General features: G+C 42.1%; 2 protein-coding genes across 2 annotated transcripts in view; one reads left to right on the forward strand and one right to left on the reverse strand.

The window, feature by feature from the left end:
- The first annotated feature begins 5,805 nt into the window (after window positions 1–5,805).
- On the forward strand, window positions 5,806–6,230 carry COX6C (cytochrome c oxidase subunit 6C). Its single transcript, XM_031022961.2, is given in 1 exon segment — window positions 5,806–6,230. A coding segment is annotated over 1 exon segment (267 nt). The 5' UTR covers window positions 5,806–5,886; the 3' UTR covers window positions 6,154–6,230.
- A 10,837-nt stretch (window positions 6,231–17,067) lies between these two features.
- The window catches only part of ACACA (acetyl-CoA carboxylase alpha), a 236,136-nt gene continuing 227,148 nt past the window's right edge, over window positions 17,068–26,055 (reverse strand). The window contains exons 55-56 of the mRNA XM_081805979.1: window positions 21,078–21,214; window positions 17,068–19,382 (exon numbers count right to left, since the gene is read on the reverse strand). Of these exons, the coding sequence (XP_081662105.1) occupies window positions 19,259–19,382; window positions 21,078–21,214 (261 nt within the window). The 3' untranslated portion in view covers window positions 17,068–19,258. The remainder of the gene's footprint in view (window positions 19,383–21,077; window positions 21,215–26,055) is intronic.

The following is a 26,055-nucleotide window of genomic DNA, read 5'->3' on the forward strand; positions in this document are numbered from 1 at the left end:
TGACCTGAGCTGAAATCAAGAGTCAGATGCTTAACCACCCAAGTGCCCCTCTTTTGCTTATTTTTAATTGAGTTGCTTGCTTGTATTATTGCATATAAGAATTCTTTATATATTCTAAATAAAAATCCTTTATCAGCTAAGACTTGCAAAATATTTTCTCCCAGAGTAGTTCTGCTAGTCTTATTTTTTTAATGCTGTCTTTTGAATCACAAATGTTTTCAATTTTGATGGTGTAATTTATCAATTTTTTTTCTTTTATGGGTGGGTGTTTTGGGGGTCATATCTAAGAAATCTTTGCCCAACCCAAGGTCACAAAGATTTTCTCCTCTACTTTCTTCCAGAAGTTTTGTAAAGTTTTAGAGCTTACATTTTTTTATTTATTTTTAAAGATTTTATTTATTTATTTGACAGAGAGAGAGACAGCGAGAGAGGGAACACAAGCAGGGGCAAAGGGAGAGGGAGAAGCAGACTCCCTGCTGAGTGGGGAGCCTGATGTGGGGCTCGATCCCAGGACTCTGGGATCGTGACCTGAGCCGAAGGCAGACGCTTAACAACTGAGCCACCCAGGCGCCCCTAGAGCTTACATTTGGGTCTATAATCTATCTTGAGTTATTTTTTGCCTATGGTGTGAGGGTCTAAAAATATAATTTTGCATATGCATATCCAGTTGTCCCAGTACCATTGGTTGAAAAAGACTATTTCTCCCCCGTTGAATTGCCTTGACTCCTTTGTAAAAAATCAATTGACCATAAATATGAGGATTTATTTCTAGACTCTTAATTTTGTTCCATTCTATTTGCCTGTTTTTATACTGGTAGAAGTTTTGAAAATGGGTAGTTTAAGTCTGCCAAAGTTTTACCAAAATTGTTTTGGCTATTCTGGGTTCTTTACAATTCCAAATAAATTTCAGTATAAATTTGCTAATTTCTATAAAAATGCTTAATGGGATTTTGATAGGGATGACATTGACTCCATAGATCAAGTTAGGGCGAATTGCGATCCTAACAACATTGAGTCTTCCAATCCATGAACATGGAATGTCTCTTCGTTTACTTATATTCAATTTCTCTCTGCAGTGTTTTATAATTTTCAGTGTATAAATCTTGCACTTCTTTTGTAAAATTTCTTCATTTGTATTCTACCATTATTGATGCTATTGTCAATGCTTATTTCTATAGTTTTATTTTTGGATCGCTCCTTGCTGGTATACAGAAACACAGTTGATTTTTTTTGTATATTGATTTTGAACCCTGTGACTTCACTGAATATGTTTATTCTGGTTTTTAAAAACCCATTCCTCACATAGAATCATGCCCTCTGTGAATAAAGATAGTTTTAATTCTTTCCAATCTACAAGCCTATAATATTTATTTAGCAATTATTGCACTGGCTAGAACCTCCAGTATGAGTAGAATGGCAAGAGTCAACATTCTTGCCTTGTTCCTGATTTTAGGAAGGAAAAGTATTCAATCTTTCACCATTAAGTATGATGTTAGTTTGGTTTTTTTTTTATAGATGCCCTTTATCAGGTTGAGGAAATTCCTTTCTTTTCATAGTTTGTTGAGAATTTTTATTTAGAATGGGTGTTGAATTTTACCAAATGTTTTTTTCTGCATCTATTGAGATGATCATGTGGGTTTTGCCCTTTATTCTATTAATATGGTATATTACATTAATTGATTTGGATGGTAAACTAACTTGGCACTCCTGAGACAAATCCCACCTGGCTGTGATGTATAATTTTTTGTAATATGTTGCTGGATTTGGTTTGCTAATATTTGCTAAGAATTTTTGCATCTGTGTTCATGAGGGATATTGGTCTGTAGTTTTCCTTTCTTGTGATGTCTTTGTTTGCTTTGGTATCAGGATAATACTGGCCTCAGAGAATGAATTGGAAAATGTTTTCTGTTTTCTGAGTTTGTGAAAGACTGGTATTTCTTCTTTCAGATATTGATAAGAAAATTCATCAACGAAGACTTCCAGGACTGGGCTTTTCTTTCTGGGAAGATTTTTAATTATTAGCTTGATTTCTTCACTTGTTATTGTCTATTCAGATTTTCTGTTTCTTCTCAAGTCAGTTTTTGTAAATGGTGTCTTTCTAGGAATTTGTTCATTTTATTTAAGTTGTCTTATTGGCATAAAGTTGTTTATAATATTCCTTTATAATTCTTTTAATTTCAGAAGGATCACTAGCAAGATCTCTTTCGTTCCTGATTTTGGAAATTTGTGTTTTCTCTCTTGTTTGTCGATTTTTGTTGATCTTTTCAAATAACTAATTTTGGGTTTTATTAATTTTTATTTATTGCTTTTTGTTTTCTGTTTCATTAGTTACCACTCTCATCTTTATTTTTTACTCCAGTGTGCTTGATTTGGGTTTAGTTCTTTTTTTTCCACTTTCTTAGGATGGAAGTTTAAGTTATTGATCCAGACCTGTTACTCTGTTGACTTACCTATTTCTTCTTTTGTTTACTTCTGTCAATTTTTAAGATAATTAATCATGGTTCTTTATTCAAATTTATAAATATTTACCACGGCCTCATAGTGTGTATCTTCTGACTTCTCCTCTAAGTTCACTCTCTGTAATGTTCATCATGCCCAGGATGCTGGCCTCTAGGAACTGCTCTCTTGCTAGGGTGATCAACCCTCCTGGTTTGACCAGGACATTTCCATGGTTTTAAATTAAAAAAAAACCAAAACGTTAATTGAAGTATAGTGGACATATATTAAGTTAGTTCCAGTTGTATACACAGTGATTGAATTACATACATTACAAAATGCTCACTACAGTAAGTGTATTACCACATTATTGTCTATATTCCTTATGCTGTGCTTTTTATCCTCATGACCTACTTATTTTATAAGTGGAAGTCTGTACCTCTTAATTCCTTTCACTCATTTTACCCATCACTCCACCCCTCTCCCTACTTCTGTCAATTTTTGCTTTACGTATTTGGGAGCTGTTTTTAGGTGTGTATACATTAATAATAGTTAGACAAATTCCTGACAAATTGATATGTTAATAATTATAAATGTTCCTCTTTGTTTCTAGTGATATTTATCTCAATGTATATATTTAACAATATTAATACAGCCACTCTAGCTCTCTTATGGTTACTATTTATATGGTATATGTTTTTCCATACTTTTACTTTTTTTTTTTAAATTTTATTTTTTTAAAGTAATCTCTATACCCAAAGTGGGGCTTGAACTTACAACCAGAGGATCAAGAATTGCATGCTCTACTGACTGAGCCAGGCAGGCACCTCATACTTTTACCTTTAACCTATTTATGTCTCTTAAAAAAAAAAAAAAAAAGATTTATTTATTTTAGAGAGAGAGCATGAGTGAATGTGGGAGGGGCAGAGGGAGAATCTCAAGCCGACTCCTTGCTGAGTGCAGAGCTGGAAGGGGGGATGGGGGTGGGCTCGATCTCATGACCCTGAGATCACAACCTGAGCAGAACAAAATCAAGAGTTGGATGTCCAACTGACTAAGCCACCCAGGCACCCTCAATTTGTCTTTTTTTCCCCCAATTTATGTCTTTGAATCTAAAGTGTGTTTCTTAGACCACACAGAGTTGGATTTTGTTTTTTATCCACTCTGACAGTCTCTCTCTCTTTTTTTTAAGATTTTATTTATTTATTTGTCAGAGAAAGACTGCACAAGACCACAAAAGCAGGGGGAGTGGCAGGCAGAGGGAGAAGCAGGCTCCCCGCTGAGCAAGGAGCCCGAAGCCGGACTCGATCCCAGGACCCTGGGATCATGACCTGAGCTAAAGGCAGGGGCTTAACGACTGAGCCACTCAGGCATCCCAGTCTCTGCTTTTTGATTAGAGTGTTTAGTCCTTCCAAATCTAATGTAATTAATGATAAGAATGTGCCCATTTGTTCCTCCTTTACTGACTTCCTTTGTGTTAGTAAGCCATTTTAATTCCACTGTTGTTTTTACCATATATTTATTCTTTTAAAAAAATTATGGTGGGCGCCTGGGTGGCTCAGTTGTTAAGCAACTGCCTTCGGCTCAGGTCATATGACGGTCCCAGGGTCCTGGGATCGAGTCCCATACCGGGCTCTCTCCTCTGCGGGAAGCCTGCTTCTCCCTCTCCCACTCCCCCTTGCTTGTGTTCCCTCTCTCACCGTGTCTCTCTCTGTCAAATAAATAAATAAAATCTTTAAAAAAAAAAAATTATGGTAAAATGTAATTATCTTAAGTGTACATTTTAAGTAGTGTTAGGAATATTCTGGGGTTCCTGGCTGGCTCAGTCAGGTGAGCATGCAACTTTTGATCTTGGGGTCATGAGTTCAAGTCCCACATTGGGCTACTTAAAAAAAAAAAAAGACTATTCCCATTGTTGTGCTTAATAGATCACCAGAGCTTTTTATTTATTTATTTAAAGATTTTATTTCTTTAATTGACAGAGAGAGACAGTGTGAGAGGGAACACAAGCAGGGTGAGTGGGAGAGGGAGAAGCGGGCTTCCCGCAGAGCGGGGAGCCCAATGCAGGGCTCGATCCCAGGACCCTGGGATCATGACCTGAGCCGAAGGCAGTCGCTTAACCAACTGAGCCACCCAGGCTCCCCTCACCAGAGCTTTTTTTTTTTTTTTTTAAAGATTTTATTTATTTATTTGACAGAGAGAGACACAGTGAGAGAGGGAATACAAGCAGGGGGAGTGGGAGAAGGAGAAGCAGGCTTCCCGCTGAGCAGGGAGCCCGATGCAGGGCTCGATCCCAGGACCTGGAATCGTGACCTGAGCCAAAGGCAGACGCTTAATGACTGAGCCACCCAGGCGCCCTCACCAGAGCTTTTTAATCAGAACTGAAACTCTATACTCATTAAGCAAGCACTCCCTACTTCCCCCTCTCCCAGCCCCTGGTGACCACCATTCTACATTATTTTCCATGAATTTGACTTCTTTAGACATGTCATATAAATGAAATCATATAGTATTTGTCTTTTTCTGACTTGTTTATTTCACTAAGCATAATGTCCTCAAAGTTCATCCATGTTGTAGCATGTATCAGGATCCATGTAACAGTTTTTCTGAATACTCCATTGTATGTATATACCACATTTTGTTTATCCATTCATCAGTCAATGGACATTTGGGTTGCTTCCATATCTTGACTATTGTGAATAATGCTGCTATGAATATAGATGTACAATATCTCTTCAAGACCCTGCTTTTAATTCTTTTGAATATATACCTAGACTTGGGATTGTTGGATCATATGGTAATTCTATTTTTAATTTTTTTGAGGGACTACCACACTGTTTTCCATAGTGGTTGCACCATTTATAATCTCACCAACCATGCACAAGGATTCTAATTTCTCCACATCCTCATCAATACTGTTTTCTGCTTGGTTTTTGTTTTTTTGATAGAAGTTATCCTAATTGTTGTGAGGTGATATCTCGTGGTTCACTCTGCATTTCTCTAATCATTAGTGATGTTGAGCATCTTTTCATATGCTTGTTGGCCCTTTGTCTATAATCTTCAGAGAAGTATCTATTCAAGTCATATACCCATTTTAAAATCAAGTTATTTGGGTTTTTGTTGTTGAATTATAGAAGTTCTTTATATATTCTGCATATTAACCCTTCATTAGATCATTTTCTTGGTGGTTCTAGAGATTACATTATAGTCTATTTGAGAGCACTGAATCCTAACCACTAAACCATCAGGGATATTTGAGATTAATATAGATCACTTTTTCTTCCCCTTACTTTGTATAGTTGTAATATTTATTACATTTATATATGCCACAAACCCCCAAATACAAAGATATAATTATTGCTTTATGCAATCTTTTAATTTTTTTATTCAACTATTTTTTTTTTAATTGAAGTATAGTTAGGCTGTCCATTTCTGTATCAGTTAGGAAGGATGCTGGGTTTGAGGTTGGTGTTGAGGACAACAGCTACCATGGCTTCCAGTGCTTTGATGAAACCTCAGATGTGAGGCCCTCTGGCCAAGTGATTGTGATTTCATACTGTTGGAGTGTTTGCTGTATCCCTGGGGGTTGCAGCTTTCTATAAGTTTGTTGTGGCTAAACCAAGAAAGAAGGCATATGCAGATTTCTACAGAAATTATGATTCCATGAAAGATTTTGAGGAGATGAAGAAGGCTGGTATCTTTCAGAGTGCCAAGTGATTTTGGAATGTAAAGAATTTCTTTGGGTTGAGTTCCATTGAAGTTTGTCACTGACCTGTGTTCCTGAACTATGAAACATGAATATTGTGTTATGGAATAGTTTCTCTTGATAAATAAACAACTACCAAATTAAAAAAAAAAATTGTAGTTAACATATAATATGTTTTATGCAATCTTATCCATATATTTACCTTTTTAAATGCCTGTTTATTTCTTTGTGCAGATTCAAATTACTGTCTGGAATCATTTCTTTATAGCTTGAATGATTACCTTTAATATTTCTTGTAAGGTAGGTCTTCTAGCAACAAATTCTTGAGGCCTTTTTCCTGGGAATGTCTTTATTTCATCTTTGTTTTTTCATTTTGTTTTGTTTTTTAAGATTTTATTTTTGGGGAGCTTGGGTGGCTCAGTCAGTTAAGCATCTGACTCTTGATCTCACCTCAGGTCTTGATCTCAGGATCGTAAGTACAAGCCCCATGTTGGGCTCCACATCCAGCATGAAGCCTACTTAGAAAAAAAAAAAATGTTATTTTTTAAAGTAATCTCTAGACCCAGTGTGAGGCTTGAACTCACAACCCTGAGATCAAGAGTCACATGCTGTACCGACTGGGCCAGCTAGGCAACACTCATATTTGTTTTAAGGATAGTTTTGCTGTATATAGGATTCTTGTTTGACAGGTTTTGGGTTTTTGTCTTTTTTTCCTTGTAACACTTTGAATATATCAGCCCACTGCGTTCTGGTTTCCATTGCTGTTATTTGTCATTTGGTTTTTGTTTTGTTGTTCCTCTATATGTGATGAGTTCTCCTAGCTCCTTTCAAGATTTTCTCTTTGTATTTCAACAGGTTGGCTATAATGTATCTAGGTATAGCTCTCTTTGTATTTATCCTCCTTGGGATTTATTGAGCTTCTTAGATCTACAGATTGTTGTGCATCATATTTGGGGAGTTTTTAGCCATTATATCTTCAAATATTTTTTTCTGCCCCTTTTCCTCTCTTCTGTTTCTGGCATCCTCAACACACATAAATTGGCATACCTGATGTTGCATGGGTCTCTGAGGCTCTGTTCTTCACATTGGATGATTTCTATTGCTCTATCTTCAAGTTTACAGATTATTTCTTCTGCCTTCTTGAATCTACTATTTAGTCCCACTAGTTAATTTTTCATCTGTTATTGTACTTTTCAACTCCAGATTTTTAAAAATTGTGGTAAATATAACATAACATAAACTTTACCATTTTAACAGTTTTTAAGTGTAGAGTTCAGTGGCATTAAGTATATTCACATTGTTATGCAGCCATCCCCACTATCCATCTCCAGAACTTTTTCATTATCCCTAACTGAAACCCTGTACCCCTAAAATGGTAACTCCCCATTTTCTCCTCCCTTCAGCATCTGGTAAGCACTTTTCTACTTTGTCTCTGTGAATTTGACAATTCTAGATACCCCATATAAGTGGAATCATACAATATTTCCTGTTTTGTGTTTGGAGTAATGTGTCCTTTAGCATAAATGTCTTCAAGGCTTATCACTATTATAGCATATATCAGAATTTTATTCAAAATTTACTTTAAAAATTTCTATAATAGCTGAAGTCTTTATCTGTTAAGTTTAACATCTGGACCTACACAGAAACAGTTTCTATTGTCTATTTTTTTTTTTTCTTCTGAGCTGAGGATGGGTTATGCTTTCCTGTTTCTTTGAATGTCTCATAATTTTTTGTATGTTTTTTTATAATATAGCAACTATGGATTCTGACTTTCTCCCCAAAGGTTTTTGGTTTTTTTTTAATAACTTGACTAGACTAAATCTGTGGATTCTGTTTCCCCTATGGTATGCAGAACCTAAAGTCTCTGCTCAGTTTTTCTTTTCAAAAATTCTTGTTTTGGTGCACCTGGATGGCTCAGTTGGTTAAGCATCTGCCTTCAGCTCAGGTCATAATCCCAGGGTCCTAGGATCCAGCCCTGCAGCTGGCTCTCTGCTCAGCGGGGAGCCCGCTTCTCCCTCTCTCTCTGCCTGTCACTTAGCCTGCTTGTGCGCTCTCTCTTTCTGTCAAATAAATAGAATCTCTTAAAAATATATAAAAATGCTTGTTTTGGGGGAGCCTAGGTGACTCAGTTGGTTAAGCGTCTGACTTTAGCTCAGGTCATGATCTCAGGGTCCTGGGATCAAGCCCCACATTGAGCTCCCCACTCAGTGGGGAGTCTGTTTGTCCTCCCTCTGTCCCTCCCCCTGCTTGTGCTTTGTCTCTCCCTCAAATAAATAAAATCTTTTCTTAAAAAAATTCTTGTTTTTATTTTTAAAAATTTATTTTAAAGTAATTTTTATACTCAATGTGAGGCTTGATCAAGTTGCATGCCCTCTGACTGAGCCGGCCAGGTGCCCCACTCATTCTTATTTTTAAGCCTAGCTTCATAGGTGTCACCTTTGTGACTAATGGTCAGCCAGTCACCTAATGGTCAGCCAAAGGTTTGGGCAGATGTTGTGCTCAAAGACCTTGTGCCACTAAGGCTTCCACCTTCTGTTAATTGTCTGTGTGTGCATGCGTGTGTGTGTGTTGGGGAGCACATTAAAAATTTAGGCAGTTTTTTAGTCTGCTCTGGCTTTTGCCTTCTGATGGGCCCTCTTGCATCTCCTCTAGACATGTGTATAAGCTCACAGCCAGTTAGTGATGTGGGGATAGATTGGGCCGTCTGGTCTTTCCTTCAGGGAGAGCTTATAAGGCCCCCTAGGACTGTCTTATTTCTCATATCTGTTAAATTTTTGGCTAGGCTCTGGTCTGTTGTTTCCCACTGGGATTAATACTGTTACTGACAACACCACTGGATATGGAATATTTTTACCCAGACTTTAGCTTCATCCATGATCCCAGATTAGAATCCTTCTAGATATAGAAGAGATCTTAGGGATTTTTTCATTCAGTCTCTCCTTATGCACTCTAGGGAAACCAAGACTCCAGAAGGCCCTTGAGCTGCTCAAGACCCCACTGTAAGCACACCCAGACTTAGAGCTCAGCCTTTTCTATCTTAGTCCATTGGGCTGCTATAACAAAATACCACAAACTGGATAGCTTATAAACAACAGAAATTTATTTTATTTTATTTTAAAGGTTTTATTTATTTTTTTGAGAGACAAAGCAGGCGGGGGGAGGGGGGAAGCAGAGGGAATGAGACAAGCAGACTCCCCACTGAGCACAGAGCCCAATGCGGGGCTTCATCCCATGACCCTGAGATCATGACCTGAGCTGAAATCAAGAGTCAGTCACTCAATTGACTGAGCCACCCAGGCGCCCCAAAAGAAATTTATTTCTAACAGTTCTGGAGGCTGGAAGTCCAAAATTAGGGTGCCACATGGTTGGATGAGGGCTCTCTTCTAGGTCACAGACTTCTTGTTATATCCTCCCATGGCCGAAGGGAGAAGGGATCTCTCTGGATCCTCTTTTATAAGGCACTGAGCCTATTCAGGAGGACTCTGTTCTCATGACTTAAGTACCTCCCAAAGGCCCCAGCTACTAATACCATCACCTATGGGAGTTGGGATTTCAACATAAATTGGGGGGGGGGGGAATAAATATTCAGACCATAGCATTCTGTCTCTAGCTCTCAACATTCACGTCCTTATTACATGTAAAATAGCCTTTCCATCCCAACAACCCCAAAAGCCTTAACTCATTCCAGCATCAACTTAAAAGGCTAAAAGTCAAAGTCTCCTCTAAATAGCATCCAAGTCAGATATGTGCGAGACTCAAGGTATGATTCATCCTGAGGTAAATTCCCTTCCAGCTATGAACCTGTGAAATCAAACAAATTATGTACTTCCAAAATACAATGGTAGGAAGGCACAGGGTAGACATTACCACTCCAAAAGAAATAGAGAGAGGGACACCTGGGTGGCTCAGTTGGTTAAGTATCTGCGTTGGGCTCAGGTCATGATCCCAGGGTCCTGGGATCGAGTCCTGCTTCGGACTCCCTGCTCAGTGGGGAGCCTATTTCTCCCTCTGTCTGCTGCCCCCCTGCTTGTGCTCTCTCTCTCTGACAAATAAATAAACAAAATCTTAAAAAATAGAGAAGGAAGGGGTGACAGGTCCCAACCCAGTTCCAAACCCAACAAGGCAAATATTAAATCTTAAGGCTGAGAGCCATCTTTAACTTGATGCTCTGCCACCACCTTCCAGGTACACTGGGTAGAGGTCTTGTCTTTCAGACACACTGGACCCCCTGGGGTATACCTGCCCCATGGCTTTGCTGGACACAGTCCACACAGCAGCTCTCCTGGGCTAGAATAAAATGTCAGCAGCACTACTGTGGAGTCTTCAGGAGGGGCCCCACTCCCACGGCTCTGCTGGGCAAGAGTCTGGTGCCCACAGATTTGGGTGGGGCTCAATATCTGGCCTATTAAAACCCAGGCAATGTGGTCCCTCCCCCACCCCAAACCTGCCTTTTGAAACTGAGGCAGCTCTGATGATCTCTGAATTGCCTTTGGGATCCTTCTTCTTCTTCTTCTTTTTTTTTTTTTTAAGTAGACTATATGCCTGGTGTGGGGCTCAAATTCATGACCCTTAGATCAAGAGTCACATGCTCTACCAACTGAGGCAGGCACCCCAATCTTCTTCTCTTGTCTTAAAGAGCATGTTAGAAGTTGAGTAGTTCTGTGATCCCATCCTGTAAAGTTTAAGAAGTACAACAATCTGGGGGGCGCCTGGGTGGCTCAGTCCTTGGGCATCTGCCTTCGGCTCAGGTCATGATCCCAGGGTCCTGGGATTGAGCCCCCCATCGGGCTCCCTGCTCCGCAGAGAGCTTGTTTCTCCCTCCCCCACTCCCCCTGTTGTGTTCCCTCTCTTGCTGTCTCTCTCTGTCAAATGAATAAATAAAACCTTAAAAAAAAAAAAGTACAACAATCTTCCTTCTTTCCTTCCAGTCTCTTCCCTGAAGTGCATGCTTCATACCTACGCTACTCTCCATATCAAAGGGTCACTTGGCCACACCCTTGTGTTTTCTTCAGAACATCCTTCCACATTTTTTGCAATAGGGATAGATGGAGCATTTTTCAAACCTTATGTTTCTGCTTCCCTTTTCACAATTCTGTCTTTAAGTCCTTTCTCTCTTCTCATATTTTACTAGAAAAACTCAAGAGAAGCCAAGCTGCACCTTCAATACTTTGCTTAGAAACAGCTTCAAACAAATACCCAATTTTATTGCTCACAAGTTATACCTTCCACAAAACACTGGAACATGAACACAATTCAGCCAAGTTCTTTGCCACTTTTTAACAAGGATCACCTTTCCTCGAGTTTCCCATAATACGTTGCTCATTTCTGTTGGAAACCCCATCAGAATGACCTTTAGCATCCATATTTCTATCAACATTGTTTGCCATCACTTCTGATTCTCTAAGCAGATGGAGGCTTTCTCTACAGCTCTCTTCCTCTTCTGAGCTCTCACCCAAATCACATTTAAAGGTCTGTTCAGGGCAATGTAGGCTTTTTCTCCAAACCTCCAAACTCTTCCAAAGCCACCTGTACATTTTTAGATTTGTTACAGCTCCTCGCTCCTGGTATCATTTTTTAAAAAATTTAGCTTTATTGAAGCATAACTGACATACAAAATTGTAGGATATTTGAAGTGTATATTGTGGTGATTTGCTACACAGGTTACATTGTGAAGGATTCCTTCCATTTAGTCATTTAACACATCCATCACCTCACTATTGTTTTTGTGTGTGAGAACACAATTTCTACTGTCGAAACACATTTCCATTACACCATACAGTGTTATCAACCGTAGTCACCATTTTGTACACTAGATCCTCAGACCTCATTCATCTTATAGCTGAAAGTTTGTACTCTTTCCCCAACCTCTCCCTTCCCTGCCCCCCACCCCAGCCTCTGGCAATCACTTTTTCCCCTCTATTTGTATGAGTTTGAGGATTATTATTATTATTATTTTTTAGATTCCACATCCAAGTGATACCATATAGTATTTGTCTTTCTCTGTTTGGCTTATTTCATATAGCATCATGTCCTTAAAGTCCATCTGTGTTGTCACAAATGTCAGGATTCCCTTCTTTCTCACAGCTGAATAATATTCCATTATATATGTGTGTATCTCACATCTTCATTATCCATTCATCTGCTGATGGACACTTAGCTTGTTTCCATATGGTGGCTATTGTGAATAATTCTGTAATGTGGGAGTACAGATATCTCATCAACATTGTTTTCATTTCCTTTGGCTATATACCTGGAAGTGGGATTGCTGGATCACATGGTAGTTCTATTTTTAAATTTTTAAGGAAACTGCATGCTGTTTTCCATAGTGGCTGCACCAATTTACATTCCCACCAATAGTGCACAAGTGTTCCTTTTTTTCACATTCTCCCCAACACTTATCTCTTGTCTTTGATGTTAGCCATTCTGACTGGTGTGAGGTGATATCTCATTGTGGTTTTGATTTGCATTTCCCAGATGATGAATGATGAACACCTTTTCATGTACTTGTTGGCCATTTGTTGGTCATCTTTGGAAAAATGTTCAGTTCCTCTTTTTTTAAAATCAGATTATTTATTTTGCTAGTGAGTTATGAGTTCTCTATATATTTAGGATATTAACCTTTTATCAGATGATTTGCAAATATTTTCTCCCATAGGTTGCCTTTTCATTCATTCTGTTGATGGTTTCCTTTGCTGTGCAGAAGCATGTTAATTTGATGTAGTCCCACTTGTTTATTTTTGCTTCTGTTGCCTTTGCTTTTGGTGTAAAATTCGAAGTACAACAAGACTGATGTCAAGGAACTTAGCCCCTGTGTTTTCTTCTAGGAGTTTATGGTTTCAGGTTTTACACTCAAGTTTCTGATCCATTTTGAGTTGATTTTTTTGTATGGTATAAGGGTCTGGTTTAACTCTTTTGCATGTGGCTGTCCAGTTTTCCCAACACCATTTATTGAAGAGACTATCATTTCACCCTTGTATATTCTGGGCTCCTTTGTTGTAAACTAATTGGCCTTGTATGCCTGGGGTTATTTCTGGGCTCTCTATTCTGTCCTATTGATCTATGTCTGTTTTTATGTCAATACCATAATGTTTTGATGACTGTAACTTTGTAATATAGTTTGAAATCAGGAAGTATGATGCCTCTAGCTTCATCTTTTTCAATATTACTTTGGCTATTTGGGGTCTTTTGTGGTTCCATGCAAATTTTAGAATTATTTGTTCTAGTTCTATGAAAAATGTCATTTTGGTAGAGTATTTTGATGGGGATTGCACTGAATCCGTAGATTGCTTTGGGAGTATGGATATTTTAACAATACTGATTCTTCTAGTCGATGAACATAGAGTATCTTTTCATTTATTTGTGTCTTCTTAATTTCTTTCATCAGTGTCTGTCTTACAGTTTTCAGTGTATGGATCTTTCATCTCCTTGGTAAAATTGGTTCCTAGGTATTTTTTTTTTATTCACTCACAAATGGGATTTTCTTAACTTCTCTAATAGTTTGTTATTAGTGTATAGAAATGCAACTGATTTTTGTATATTGATTTTTGTATCCTACAACTTTACTGAACTCATTCTAATAATTTCTTGGTTGAATCTTTATATATTTACACATATATAGTTTATTTTAGCTTTGACATGATATATATGTCATCTGCAAATAGAGTTTTACTTCTTCCTTTCCAGTTTACTTCTTTCTTTCCAATTTAGATGCATTTTCTTTTTTGCCTCACTGCTCTGGCTAGGACTTCCAGTACTATGTTGAATAGAAGTGGCAAGAATGGGCATCCTTATCTTTTTTTCTGATCTTGGATCTTAGAAGAAAAGCTTTCAGCTTTACATTTTGAGTTTGGTGTTAGCTGTGGGCTTGTCCTATATGTCCTTTATTATGTTGAGGTCCGTTTCCCTCTATATCCAGCTGCTCCCACATTTTTAGGTTTGTTACAGCAGCACCCTTGTGGTCCAATTTTTTTTTAGTCCATTTGGACTGCCACAACAAAATGGAAGTCTGAGATTAGAATGCCAGCATGGTCAGGTGAGGGCTCTCTCCTGGAGCCCCTGACTTCATGTTGTATCCTCATATGATGAAAAAGGGAAGGGATTGGTCTGGATCCTCTTTAAGGCACTAATCCTATTCATGAAGGATTCATCCTTATGACTTAAGCACCACCCAAAAGCCCCACCTTCTAATATATCACTGGCGGGGGCTAGGATTTCAACACATCAATTTTGGGGGACAGAGCATAGCAGTCCTCATTGACATTTTTGCATTGTGTCCATGGAACTAGTGTCTGGAGACAGTCCCTAGATTTCTGCTCAGGTAAGGCGGATGGTTCTCTGAAAGCTTTATGAGACTCCAGAGTGATGACAGATCCCATATCTTGTGAGCACGAGGAAGGGGTAGAGCATAGAGAACCCTAACATATATTGAGAATTTGCTACTAATGTCCATCGCTTGATTTGTGTTAACTAACTTAAGGTAATTTTTCAAAAAGCCCCTTTGAGTTCTTTATTATCCGTATTTCACAGATTAAGGAGGCAGGAACTTTCCAAAGAACAGGAATGAAGGACCAGATATTTGAACCCAGTTCAGGCTTATTCCAAAGTCTATGCTCGTTTAAATGGCTCTGAAAATACCCACCTGTGTTCGCATGGACAAGAGTGTTCTGTTAGCTTTTTCCCAAGTTAGGGTCTGGATGTCCTTAGTCCTTTCTGTCTCTCCTCACCCCCAATCCTTCTTGCTCACTCCGACCAGTTGTAGATAAGAATGTTTGGGATTAGGCCCATCATTCAGCCATCTCTGAGCTCCAGTCTATTTCCTCCTTAAGGTGCCCAATGGGCAGAGCCCACTGGCTGGTTCCAGGTCCTCTCAGAGCTGAGACACAATTATCCTCTCCTGACGCACCCCCCTTTCCCCCTGCAACCTCAGGGAATCTTGTTTTTGATTTTGCCTACTCAAACACTGCATTTATGAAGATGCCCTGTTCCCATTATTTATTATCATGAACTGGAACTTCTGGCCAGCACTACTTGGGTTGGCAAAACTATCATCAGAAAGACAGTGGCATGGTGAGCCTTAGCTGCCTGCCTGAGGCACACACAGGATTTCTGGAGTATTGAAAATAGCTGACAGTTGCTTATTATCTCTAGGCCTCCTGGGGTGGCCTGGGCTGACTATCCTAGGTGACCCCAACTCACTGACACACATGGAGCTGGGCTTGAAGCTGGATTTCTTGGCACACACCCCGGTGGTCTTTTCCCTCAGGCTGCTTTCTAAACTTTTGTACCCAGTCTTCCCATGCCCCCAAACCACCAAAGGTTTCCCACTCTCTCCAGGATGTATCTTCTTCCTGGGTCTAGCACTTAAAAGGCTCCATGATCCGTTACCTGCTTGCTTTTTTCCAGATATCATCGTCCATCCCACCCCACACCACTTGTGTTCTCTCCAAAGTTCCTAGTGTCCCTTGAGAACTTTGCAAATGTCAGTGCTCTGACTTGAGACACCTTGCCTTCCTTTCCTATCTGGAAATTGCTCTTTGCCAGGAGGCTTTGGCCCTTAATTGTCTGCACCACTCACGTGGCCCTTACCACTTTCTGCCTCACTGTATGGATCAGGTGGGCTCAGCTTTTGGCCTTGCAGTTCTCAGCCAAGGAGCCAGCATTTGAGTTCACCTCCCAGCCCAGTTCCTCTCTAGGCTTCTCGCCAAGACTTGCACATTGGAAGGAGCACAGAAGGGGTCCTCCCTGTGATGGTAATTAGGCACTTGTATTCATCACCGTGTCCTTGTTTTTCAGTTGGGGAAATGTCGGTGGGCCTGGGACTAGATCTCGGAATGCCTGCTGTTCTAGCTTTTCTTATTATCCCGGTAATACTAGTGAAGGTTTTAAATTTTCTTTTATTAAAAAGACCAATGAAAGAAATATCACTCCCCAACAGAAGAAAGCACTGTATGTGTAAGGAAAGTTCCCGGAGGCAGGAGCAGAATCTTTTCCCATTCGTCTTGCTGACCCTCCCCAGCACCACCACCAGGTGTGGGCTGAGAGCAGGGACAGCTTTAAGTAAGTTCACATTTTGGGGTCTGCTTCTCATCTGCCTGCTTAGGGAGGAGGGAAGAAGGTCCAAGGCCTCTATGCCGAACAGGACTCCCTGCCCATGGAGTGCGGCAGCTGGTGGCAAAGAGTAGTAATTTTCCCTCACATCTCCCTTCTTATTACTCTAAGAACATCTACCTTAAGGTGATTCAAGTGGATATATATTTACAATATATTGTATAGACATATAAAATAAATATATATAAAAACATTTAAAACAAAACATTTTATTTTAGGGAAAAAAAACACCCTCTGCTTTGCTAAACATCCCAGAGACAGACACACAGCATACCAAGCTTAATTATCAGCAAAGGCCGGTGCTTCCCTTCCCTATTGTCTTGTGGCTTCTACCTTTCTTTGCAAATGTTTAGGGATTGGTGTTTGCTCTTTGCTTCAACCACATGGATTTACAGAGAGAAACTGAGGCAGAGGGTTGAAGGCACACAAGCATGAGATTCCTGCCCCTAGTGCCTTTTTGTGCCCAAACAAAATCCATTAAGCAGCTAAATTAAGAGAATCCATAACCTTTCCATAAAGCTGGCCTGAGGTGAGCTCTGAAAATGGTTCACTATTCACTTGACCCAGAAAATCTCACAAAATCATGCAAACCAAGAGGTTCCTTTTAAGAACACCCTTGAAACTGCCCAGGCCATCAAGGGTATGTGTTATCTGAAAAACCCCCAAGTCTCTGAATGATGTCACTTTGCAGAAGCAATGCATGCATGCTGTTCTGTCCCTGTAACGGACAGAGGCTCACCCTACCTCTGCTGAAAGCCCCCTGCTCAGTGGAACACGAATGAGGTAGCTGGGCACGGGTTGAAATGACAAACAGTGACTCTTCTACAAATGTGGAGGTTTATTTCAACAAATACATTTGACTGATGCTCCTTGCTCATCAGGGTATGTGTCCATCGAATTCTCAATGAGACAAGTGAAGGCTGCTTTGTGAACGAAGTGAATATGGCAATCTCTGCTCAAGCAAGTCTTGGTCAATACATCATTTATACTCCTCCTAGCTCAGTAACCTTGCGTATGTAATGGGCTGGGGGAATATCAGATTGCTCATGTTCTATGGCTCTTCCTGGCTTCTCTGTATGAAAAATCCCTGTCCGGGGGAAGACCTGCAGTGAAGCGCTCTGGGGGTGGGGGGGAGTAGGCCGAACAGACTTCTCGAGAGGAACCGTATTCATTTAGTGTGTCATAATCTGGCGAAGGGGGAGAGGTGAAACAAGTGTGACCCGCCCTGCCTCTGAAGAAATACCAGGGCGAGCAGAGGGGTTTGTACCACCTACAGGTATGTGGACTTTTACTAATTACGGAAAAGAATCACCTGGTCCAAGACGAATCCAATTTTTACTTAAGCCGATACCAATGGTAGTGGATGCTTCTTTCTGGACTGAACATTGTTCCCCACCTCTTCCTGCCCTCTTTGATGGTGCCGAACGCCCGCACCTTGCACCAGGGCAGCATGGCCGAGGCTCCGAGCTCCAGCGGGCGGTCAGTGATGCATCCAGCTACGTGGTGCCCGTCTGCACACACGGTTCCCAAAGAAGGGAGGCGGGGCTCATTCTTGTGTGCGTACTCTAGCGTTAAGGCTCAAAACTGTAGCTTGTACAAAAGTATTCATACCACTGCACTAAAATGTCTTAGTGATTTATTTCCCCCTTGGTCATCAGGGACAAATGCAATTAGCTGCACCATAATAACTAGATGCTATACCAGCCCTGATCACCTGCCACTCTTGCTTTAGGAACACCAATGGGGGAATCCGTAAACTCTTTACTTCTTGAATAAACGGGTTGTTGAAAATAAACTATCTCCACCACTGGTGAGGAGGTCCCTGCTGCCGGCCAGGGAGGGACCAGTGAGCCTGGAAGACAGAGCACCACGATGGAGTTGTAGATAATCTTAAGGTCATGTGGATTCTCTGTTCCCTGGAAGCCTGCTCACACCGGGGAAGGCCAGTTCCCGGTGCTGACAGCAGAGACTTCACCAGGGATCCTTTCAACAGCTGTGGGGAGACCAGCTGTACCTGCTGCTTGTGGACACTCCAGGAAGAGATGAGACCCAGAGGGAGTAGGAGAGTTGCCCTGGAAATAGAGCTGAGAGACTCCGTAGGCACTAGTAACCTTTTATAACTATCAAAGCTCCAGGCTTAATAGTAAGTCCTAAAAGAGAGAGACTATCCGGCCCCCCTCCCTGTGGCATGAGTAACTACTTGCCATCAGCGCCGGAAAGGGCCATTCCCCCAGGCTCCTTTTTGGCCCCTGCTCAGGCTACTGCACTGCCTATGTGGCTCCCAGCAGGTGCACCAGCTGGGTGAGCAGGGACACGCAAGGTAGTAGTGGGTCAACCATCCTTCCATTTGTTCTAAGAGAATCAAACCCACAGTTTAGGCCCCTAAATCACCAGCATTGACTTGGTCTGCTTCTTGGACCATGGTTTTGCCCTCATCTTTGAGTTCCCACGGAGCTTGCAGATTTCACACTCCATGAAGAAGAAACAGGTCCCTTGGTGTGATTAAATTGGGAACTCTCCTGTACCTAGTGCGTACCAGGTTGAAGGTGGAGGTTAAAAAAAACAACGGACTTGAGGCTTCCTCCTTGCCCGAGCCCTCCTCTGCTGCCTGTGGCTGCAGGCTCATGGGGCCAGGGGTGAGGGAGGGCTGCTGACCGCCTGGAAACACCTCCCATTTCCCTGCACTGGGACCAGGGAGCTGTCAGGCCAGCAGCAGCCCTGCTTTTGTGTAGTGAGACCTCATGGTACAGGCTTGTACCCTTCATTGCCTTCTCAGGTCCTGGCAGGGACAGAGGGCTGTAGTCACAGACAAGGTAATAAATACTGAATGGGATGGGTGTGACCGCTGGGGGCTCTGTGACACTATATCCCAGTATGTCATGCATAACCTGAAAACGTTCAAGGGGAAGCAAAATGCCACTTGGATTCCAGGGCTGGGTCTCCGGTGCCTTCGGCGGTAATAGGCAGCTTTTCTCCAGAGGCAGGGCGGGGACGGGCAGGAAGCTCTTCCTACGTTGAAGGGGAGTCCATCGTGGAGAGGATCCGCACGACCTCTGCTCGCTGTGTGGGTGAGATGTGCTGAGTCATGTGGACGATGGAGTCCATGGCAACCTCGGGATTGGCCTGTACCAAGCTGAAGAGGAAGATGGGGGACAGTGAAGAAGAGAGAGGCAGCAGCGTCTAGATGAGGGAAGCTTAAGAGCCGTCTGATAACATGCTGACAGAACCCACTGCACACACTTCGGCCACCACCTCACCTCATCTGTTCTCCTACATGAAAAAAGTCACCAGCAGCAAGGCAAGTACAAGATGGACCTGACACGTTTTGCTATGTCAGAAAGTAAGGAATTACTTAAAAACAAAACACCCCAACAAAAGCAATGGGGGGCATGTCACAAAGAAAGTGGAACCCACACAAAGGTGCTTCCACTGGCTAAATCTGGGACATTTTGGGCATTCAAGTGAGTGTAATAATGAGCTGCAAATTATTAAAAAAATAGAAATTCATGATCGATGTAGACTAATGAATACATACATGACTAGAGGAAGAGAGACGACTTTTTGCTTACAGGAGAACTGGAATGGGTACGGTGGAGGACACAGAGTTGGGAAGTTATCCTTTTGCAACCTCGCCGTAAAGACTGGATCAGACAAGAGCCTTCCATGGATGCTAGATCTAGGTGGAAATCCTGCTGAAGAACAGGATATCTGCATGGCCTTCAAGTGTCTCCTCATAGACTGATTGCTTATTAGGTGCAATGGGGGATATCAGTAATTATGCAATGGAGAAACTGAGTAGCATTTTGACCAGGTGATTCTAACATCAGGAGGGGCAGATGACATGTCTCCAGAGGTGGTGCCCTGTGAAGGCCCCTTCATGTATATAATATTCATGTATATGGAGAATGTATAACCTGAATCTAATCATGAGAAAACATCAGACAAAATCAAAACGAGCAATGTTTTACAAATGGTGGATTAGATATAAGCTTCTATCAATGTTGGGGCGCCTGGGTGGCTCAGTCGGTTAAGTGTCTGACTCTTGACTTTGGCTCAGGTCATGAGATTGAGCCCCGCATTAGGCTCTGTGCTGAGCATGATCCTGCTTGGGATTCTCTCTCTCCTTTTCCCTCTGCCTCTCCTCTGCTCTCTCAAGAAAGAAACAAAACTTCTGTCAATGTTAAATGTACTAAAATTGATCCTACTGTGGTTATGTAAGAGAATATCCATATTAGCAAATACACACTTTAATATTTAGGGTAAAGGGCCATGATGGGCCATGATCTGTGTAACTTATCCTTAGTAGGTATATGGGAACATGTATCTGTGGGAAAGCAAGCACACTCACAAGTGATAAAGCAAATGGGGTAAACTGTAAATAATGGGTCCATCTGAGTACAAATTTGTCTTCTGCACTGACATTTACAAATGTCCCCAGCCGTCCCCACCACTCATCCGATGGAGAATACTGAAAACTCTTGGCTGCAGGAGGGGAGGAGATAGTTTCCCACGATGCTGCCATGGAGTCAGCTTTTCTCACAGAATCATTCATCCAGTCAGAAGATCTGCACTTTGAGCTAATAGTTGGGCACAATGAACTAAGCCTTCATCTAGCGGAGATTACTAAGTGCCTTGGGACCAGGAGCTGAGAAAGAATTGTGTTTCAGGGTTCTATTTTTATTGGAGGGTCAACTACAGTGGTCTCAAACAGAAAAAAAACCCCACAAAGATTGTAAGGCACCACCTCACGATTTGTTCTTAAATCTTTGCTCCTTCCAAGGAAGCGAGCCCAATTTCTCCTACAGAAATCCCCCACTGTGGGTCTCACCTGCGGATCTGCTTGAGAACATAGTCTCTGCTGATATATTTGATGTTTTCCTCGATTACTGAGCGAACGCCATCTTCCTCGGTCAGCTGTTTCTCCAGCCACTCCACCAGATCCTTGTTATTGTCCCAAACGTAGGCCTGCAGACAGACAACTCTTGGTCAAACACCAGGGGCCAGGCCAGGCTGGACACCCTGATTGTTCATGATCTGTAAAGTTCACTCCAACAGCTTGCTCACTGTAAAATAGTTATTCACGATTCTCCACTATTGTTGGCATTGTAGTGGAAAGAAGCCTCAGGACAGGAGCTGTCCTCATTCTCTTTCCTTCTTTTGGGACAAGATGCCTCTTGGGCCCCTGGAGGCCTCAGTGCTCACACTGACTCAAGTCCTATCATTCTAGGGCTCTACCTATTCCACAAAGGCTGAGAGAATGTAATCAGCTGCTGAACTTGAGAGAAACAGTTAAAAGCCCAAATTGTTTAGTCAAGTGCTGATTGAGGGGCACCTGCCTGGCTCAGACAGTAGAGCGTGTGACTCTTGATCTCGTGGTTGTGAGTTCAAGACCCACATGGGTGTAGAGTTTACCTAAAAAATGAAAGTCCATGTCTGTTTAAAAAAAAAAAAAAAATTAAGAGGTGCCCGGGTGGCTCAGTTGGTTGAGCATCCAACTCTTGATTTCTGCTCAGGTCATGATCTCAGGGTCGTGAGACTGAGCCTGGCGTCCAGCTCCATGCTCAGCACAGAGCCTGCCTGAGATTCTCTCTCCCTCCCCCACCACCCCTGTTTACGTGTGCACTCTAAATAAATAAAATCTTAAAAAAAAGAGATTAAAGGGCGCCTGGGTGGCTTAGTTGGTTAAGCGACTGCCTTCGGCTCAGGTCATGATCCTGGAGTCCCGGGATCGAGTCCCGCATCGGGCTCCCTGCTCGGCGGGGGGTCTGCTTCGTCCTCTGACCCTATCCCCTCTCATGTGTTCTCTCTCTCTCAAATAAATAAATAAAATCTTTAAAAAAAAAAAAGATTAAAATGAAATGTGTCTTTTCTGAGGAAGTGAGCCACAATTCTTAAGCTGGCAGATGAGTTGCCCGCTTGTGGGAGGCTCTTTCAACGAGGCATGGAGGGGGAGTCTTGCTGCTAGGGAAGAGCCACTAGGTCAGAAACCTACCCCCCATTTTACTTTTTATGAGAATATTCCACAGGGGCAAGGCGTCTGTAACCCTGAAAGTCTCAACAAACCACCTTGTGCCTCCTTTTTTTCGAGATCATTTAGCTGAGTATTTCCTAGGTAGTTGACTACATAATAATTCAGGAGTGTGTTAGAAACCTAATAGCCTTCTCCTTGCTCTCTTCTCCTCTCATTTTCTTTACAAATCATTTAGGAATCGTTTTGTTAATGGTTTCCGGAAAACCAAGTACCACCATTAGGGCTCATTCATATTTATGTCATTTTGTTTGGGTAATTAAACACAAAGCTCGTCATTTAAAGGTGCGCTATCCTTCTCTGTTATCACTAACGAAGTCAAAGTCAGAATGACAATGAGTTTGGCGCTATAATTTAATAGGTGGGTGCATCAGGGACTCTCGGAGGCTTTGAGGCTTGAGATGGGGCTCAGGAAACCTGTACACAAACAAGGCATCAGAGCACGGCGGTCACTCCAGGACCCGTGAGGCACAGAGGGAGTGTCTTCTTCCCACCCTTCAAGGGCAGCACGCAGTTAGAAACTGAGCGCGGTGTGGTGTGGTTTTCTAACTTTCTATTTTATGCCTTCAAAAAGGATGGTTTCTCGCAGACTCTCACTTCCTCATCTCTAACTTCGCTGGTGAGTTAGCTGTGACTGCTTATTTATTAAGTCATGTGACTGACTTCCACATTTCTAAAAATTCTTATGGAGTCCTTCACAGTTGAAGAATTAAGGAGCCCAGGATTAAGGGTCAGCAGTGCACCCTTCCTAGTTCTTTTATGCAGTTCTCTTTCTGGCCCCCAACGTGCCCACTCTGTTTGGAATAGCGGCTACAAAGATCAACTCTTCTCGTCAGGGTGGGATGGCCAAGCTGGTGTCAGCCCGAGCCTTGGTCAGGACTCTGCTGCCATCTCTGGGGCAAGGGGCAGGGAAGCATCTTGTTCTGAAGGAAAGGAGGTGCTACGTCAATCTCTCCTGACAAAGTGGGTGGGTGGTGCTGTTTTCCCCATGATGCAGTGGTCTCTCTGGCATCCCAGCCCTGTGCACCCCACACATAGGGACTGGATACCGGGACTCTTACCCGCTGCCACCGAACTCGGACATGTCCATCTCTATCATTGGTAATTTATAGACTTCTCCATGGCTTGAGGACTTATGCACATGCCCTTACTTATGCAGATTTTGGGGGTTGGAAAAAACAAAACAGTGAATGCTTCTTGGGTTTCAGAATGGGAAAAAAAAAAACAACTAGATTTACCCAAGAATCCCAAAGCCTTTCGTTTAGGAGAATATTTAATACTCTTATTAATCATTTTTAATCCGTTTGCTTTTAATTAAGAAACAGCATGATGCTTTCCTATCAACATATGCCAGGGAGCAGATTAATTGTGGCTTAAGATAACTCTCCTTGATTGGTGTAATGTATTAGCTAACGAGATGCCTGCTTCTAACGATGCTTAGACACTATGCTGGAAAGCCAGCTACCCTCTAGAGAAAACTCTTCTGCCTTCCCCTCCCGTTCCCCTCCCATAGCCACAGAATATGCTAGGTGTTTAAATTAAACATTTAAAAAGTTCCGAGACAGGATTAAGGCAACACATTCCAAGTTTTGGAGTTGAGGCTCTCAAAAACGGCCCCATGTATGAAAGACTTGCTGTTCGCTCAAAATAGAACTGGATGACAACCACCAAGCCAAACCTCAATAAAGTTTCCATCACAGCAGAATACACCAAGGTGAAGGGGTCGCAAATCCTAGTCAATAGCATTTGTAGCAAGAATAAACAAACATAAGCACCCAGAGTGCCACAGGGTTTTCTTAACGGGCCTGGGAGGGTTTAAGGTACTGCTGTGGCCTGAGATCACTGGGAAAGAGCAAGGCTCCCTTCCACAGAGTTAGGGGGCTACGGTTCCTTGTCTGCCCCTCCTAGAACAAAGATGTAATAAGACTCATCATTCTAGCCATCCAGAAGGACAGGCCAACCCTATTCCCAGAAAGAAAGCCCTTATCATTTCCCTCCTTAAAATTATGAAAACGTGGCTGATTATTCCCAGTGTTCCAGTGTGGATTTTAAAAGCAAGTGTGAAATGCTGGACTGTTAATCTCATGACAGGTCTGGGCTCGTAAGTCACCTGTCTCACACTCATCCCAATCAGAACATTTTAATACTAATAAAGTACTGATAATTAAACATCACAACACTAGGCCTTACAATAAATGTTCAGCGGATGCTTTATCTTTCTCTGCATCAGTGGATAAGTATCTCAGGCACTATGCAGTCTCACTAATTGTATGTAGTAATTAGTCTATCGCACAAAATCTAAATGACCTGTTTAGAAAGTTTCCTTTCTAAGTATTGGATAGCTGTTAAGTCCTCCTTATTCAATGTACAGGAGGACCAGAGAATGACCAGGGCACTGTCTGATGGATGTGAGTCCTAATTACCATGCCCTGTAAATAACTCATCTTGGGAGCTATCTGGAGACCCCTCCGGCAATGTGATTTTTTTCTGAGGCTTTGGAGTAAAATAGCAAACAGCCATGTGGGCTGGGGTGGCCTGTGGACCCCGTCTCCTCAGAGCTACTCCAGTCTCAGCCCCATCCAGGGCCAAAAACATGTTTTCTAGGTTCTGCCTTCCCTCCTCCTTCCCTGGCCTGAAATCAAAAGTTTGGTGCATGAGATTCGTCCAGGGGTAGCTTGAGGCTGGGCTTCGGGGACAGGGGAAATCATATAACCCTATCACTGGTGCTTTCTCCTCTGTCATCCTCACAGGGGCCTCCACTGACTGACCATCTCGTTTGGAAATCCAGAGTACAGTGAATGGGTGGTAAATGATCTGAATCATAAGAACGAATTTTGGCACCCTAGATTACGGGTAAGTTAGAGCAAACCACATCAAAGCACACGCACTGAGAATAGACTGTGCTCACGACTCCTGCCACGATCACGAAGTCACACGTCTGTAGCTCTCAGTTTACCCTCTGACGTGTGCTGAGCTAAGAGGAGCAAACGGGCATCTCGAGTGTCTACTGAGTGCCAGGCACTGTGCTTCATATCTTCTTTATCATGTCATTTAAAACTCACCGAACCCTGTGAAAGAAACATCTTCTCTATTTTACACAGGAAGGGACGGAGGCTTAAATAAATACCATGTCCAAGCCGGCAGGGCTGGGATGCACCACATTCGTGAGATTCCGAAGACCACGTTCTGCTCATGGCCCCACACAGTTCCCATCTCAGTTTCTACTACTGGGGCTTGGGGGGAAAAATCAGTCTTTGAAATTCCACATACCTCAGACTGTGGATCTAAGAATCGAGACAGAGAACCTACCTGCACAACAGACACGCACTGTATTCCTATGACCCAATTTAAACTGAAATTCTTGGTACTGTTTTCAGGGAGCTGCAGTGATGCTTTGCTTCTCTCTGCAGTGAAGCCCTGAACCATAAACCTTACTATTTCCTACAGCAGGACTGTTCCAGTGGGTTCCCATAGAGTCCCGTGACTCCCGGGAACAGATTCCTCTATGGGAAACAAAAGAATTGCCCTGCTAAGTCACATAACATCGCAGTGTCTTCAAATTTTCTGTCCCTCAATCTCTTTCTTCAGGATGGAGATTAAAAAAAAAAAAAAAAAAATTCTCTGGGACAAAAGAACACACAGCACGGCTCAGAGATGCCGATCACTAAATGCCATTCCCTGCCAGTAACCACAGAGGATCAGAGGGTCACTTCCTGATGCAAAGCCAAGGTCTAGACTTGGCTGGTGTTTGCACCTGAGACTCAGTGCACAATATTTA

Source organism: Leptonychotes weddellii, chromosome 15, assembly GCF_054177405.1.
Source record: "Leptonychotes weddellii isolate Sample4059 chromosome 15, ASM5417740v2, whole genome shotgun sequence".
NCBI classification, from domain to species: Eukaryota; Metazoa; Chordata; class Mammalia; order Carnivora; family Phocidae; genus Leptonychotes; species Leptonychotes weddellii.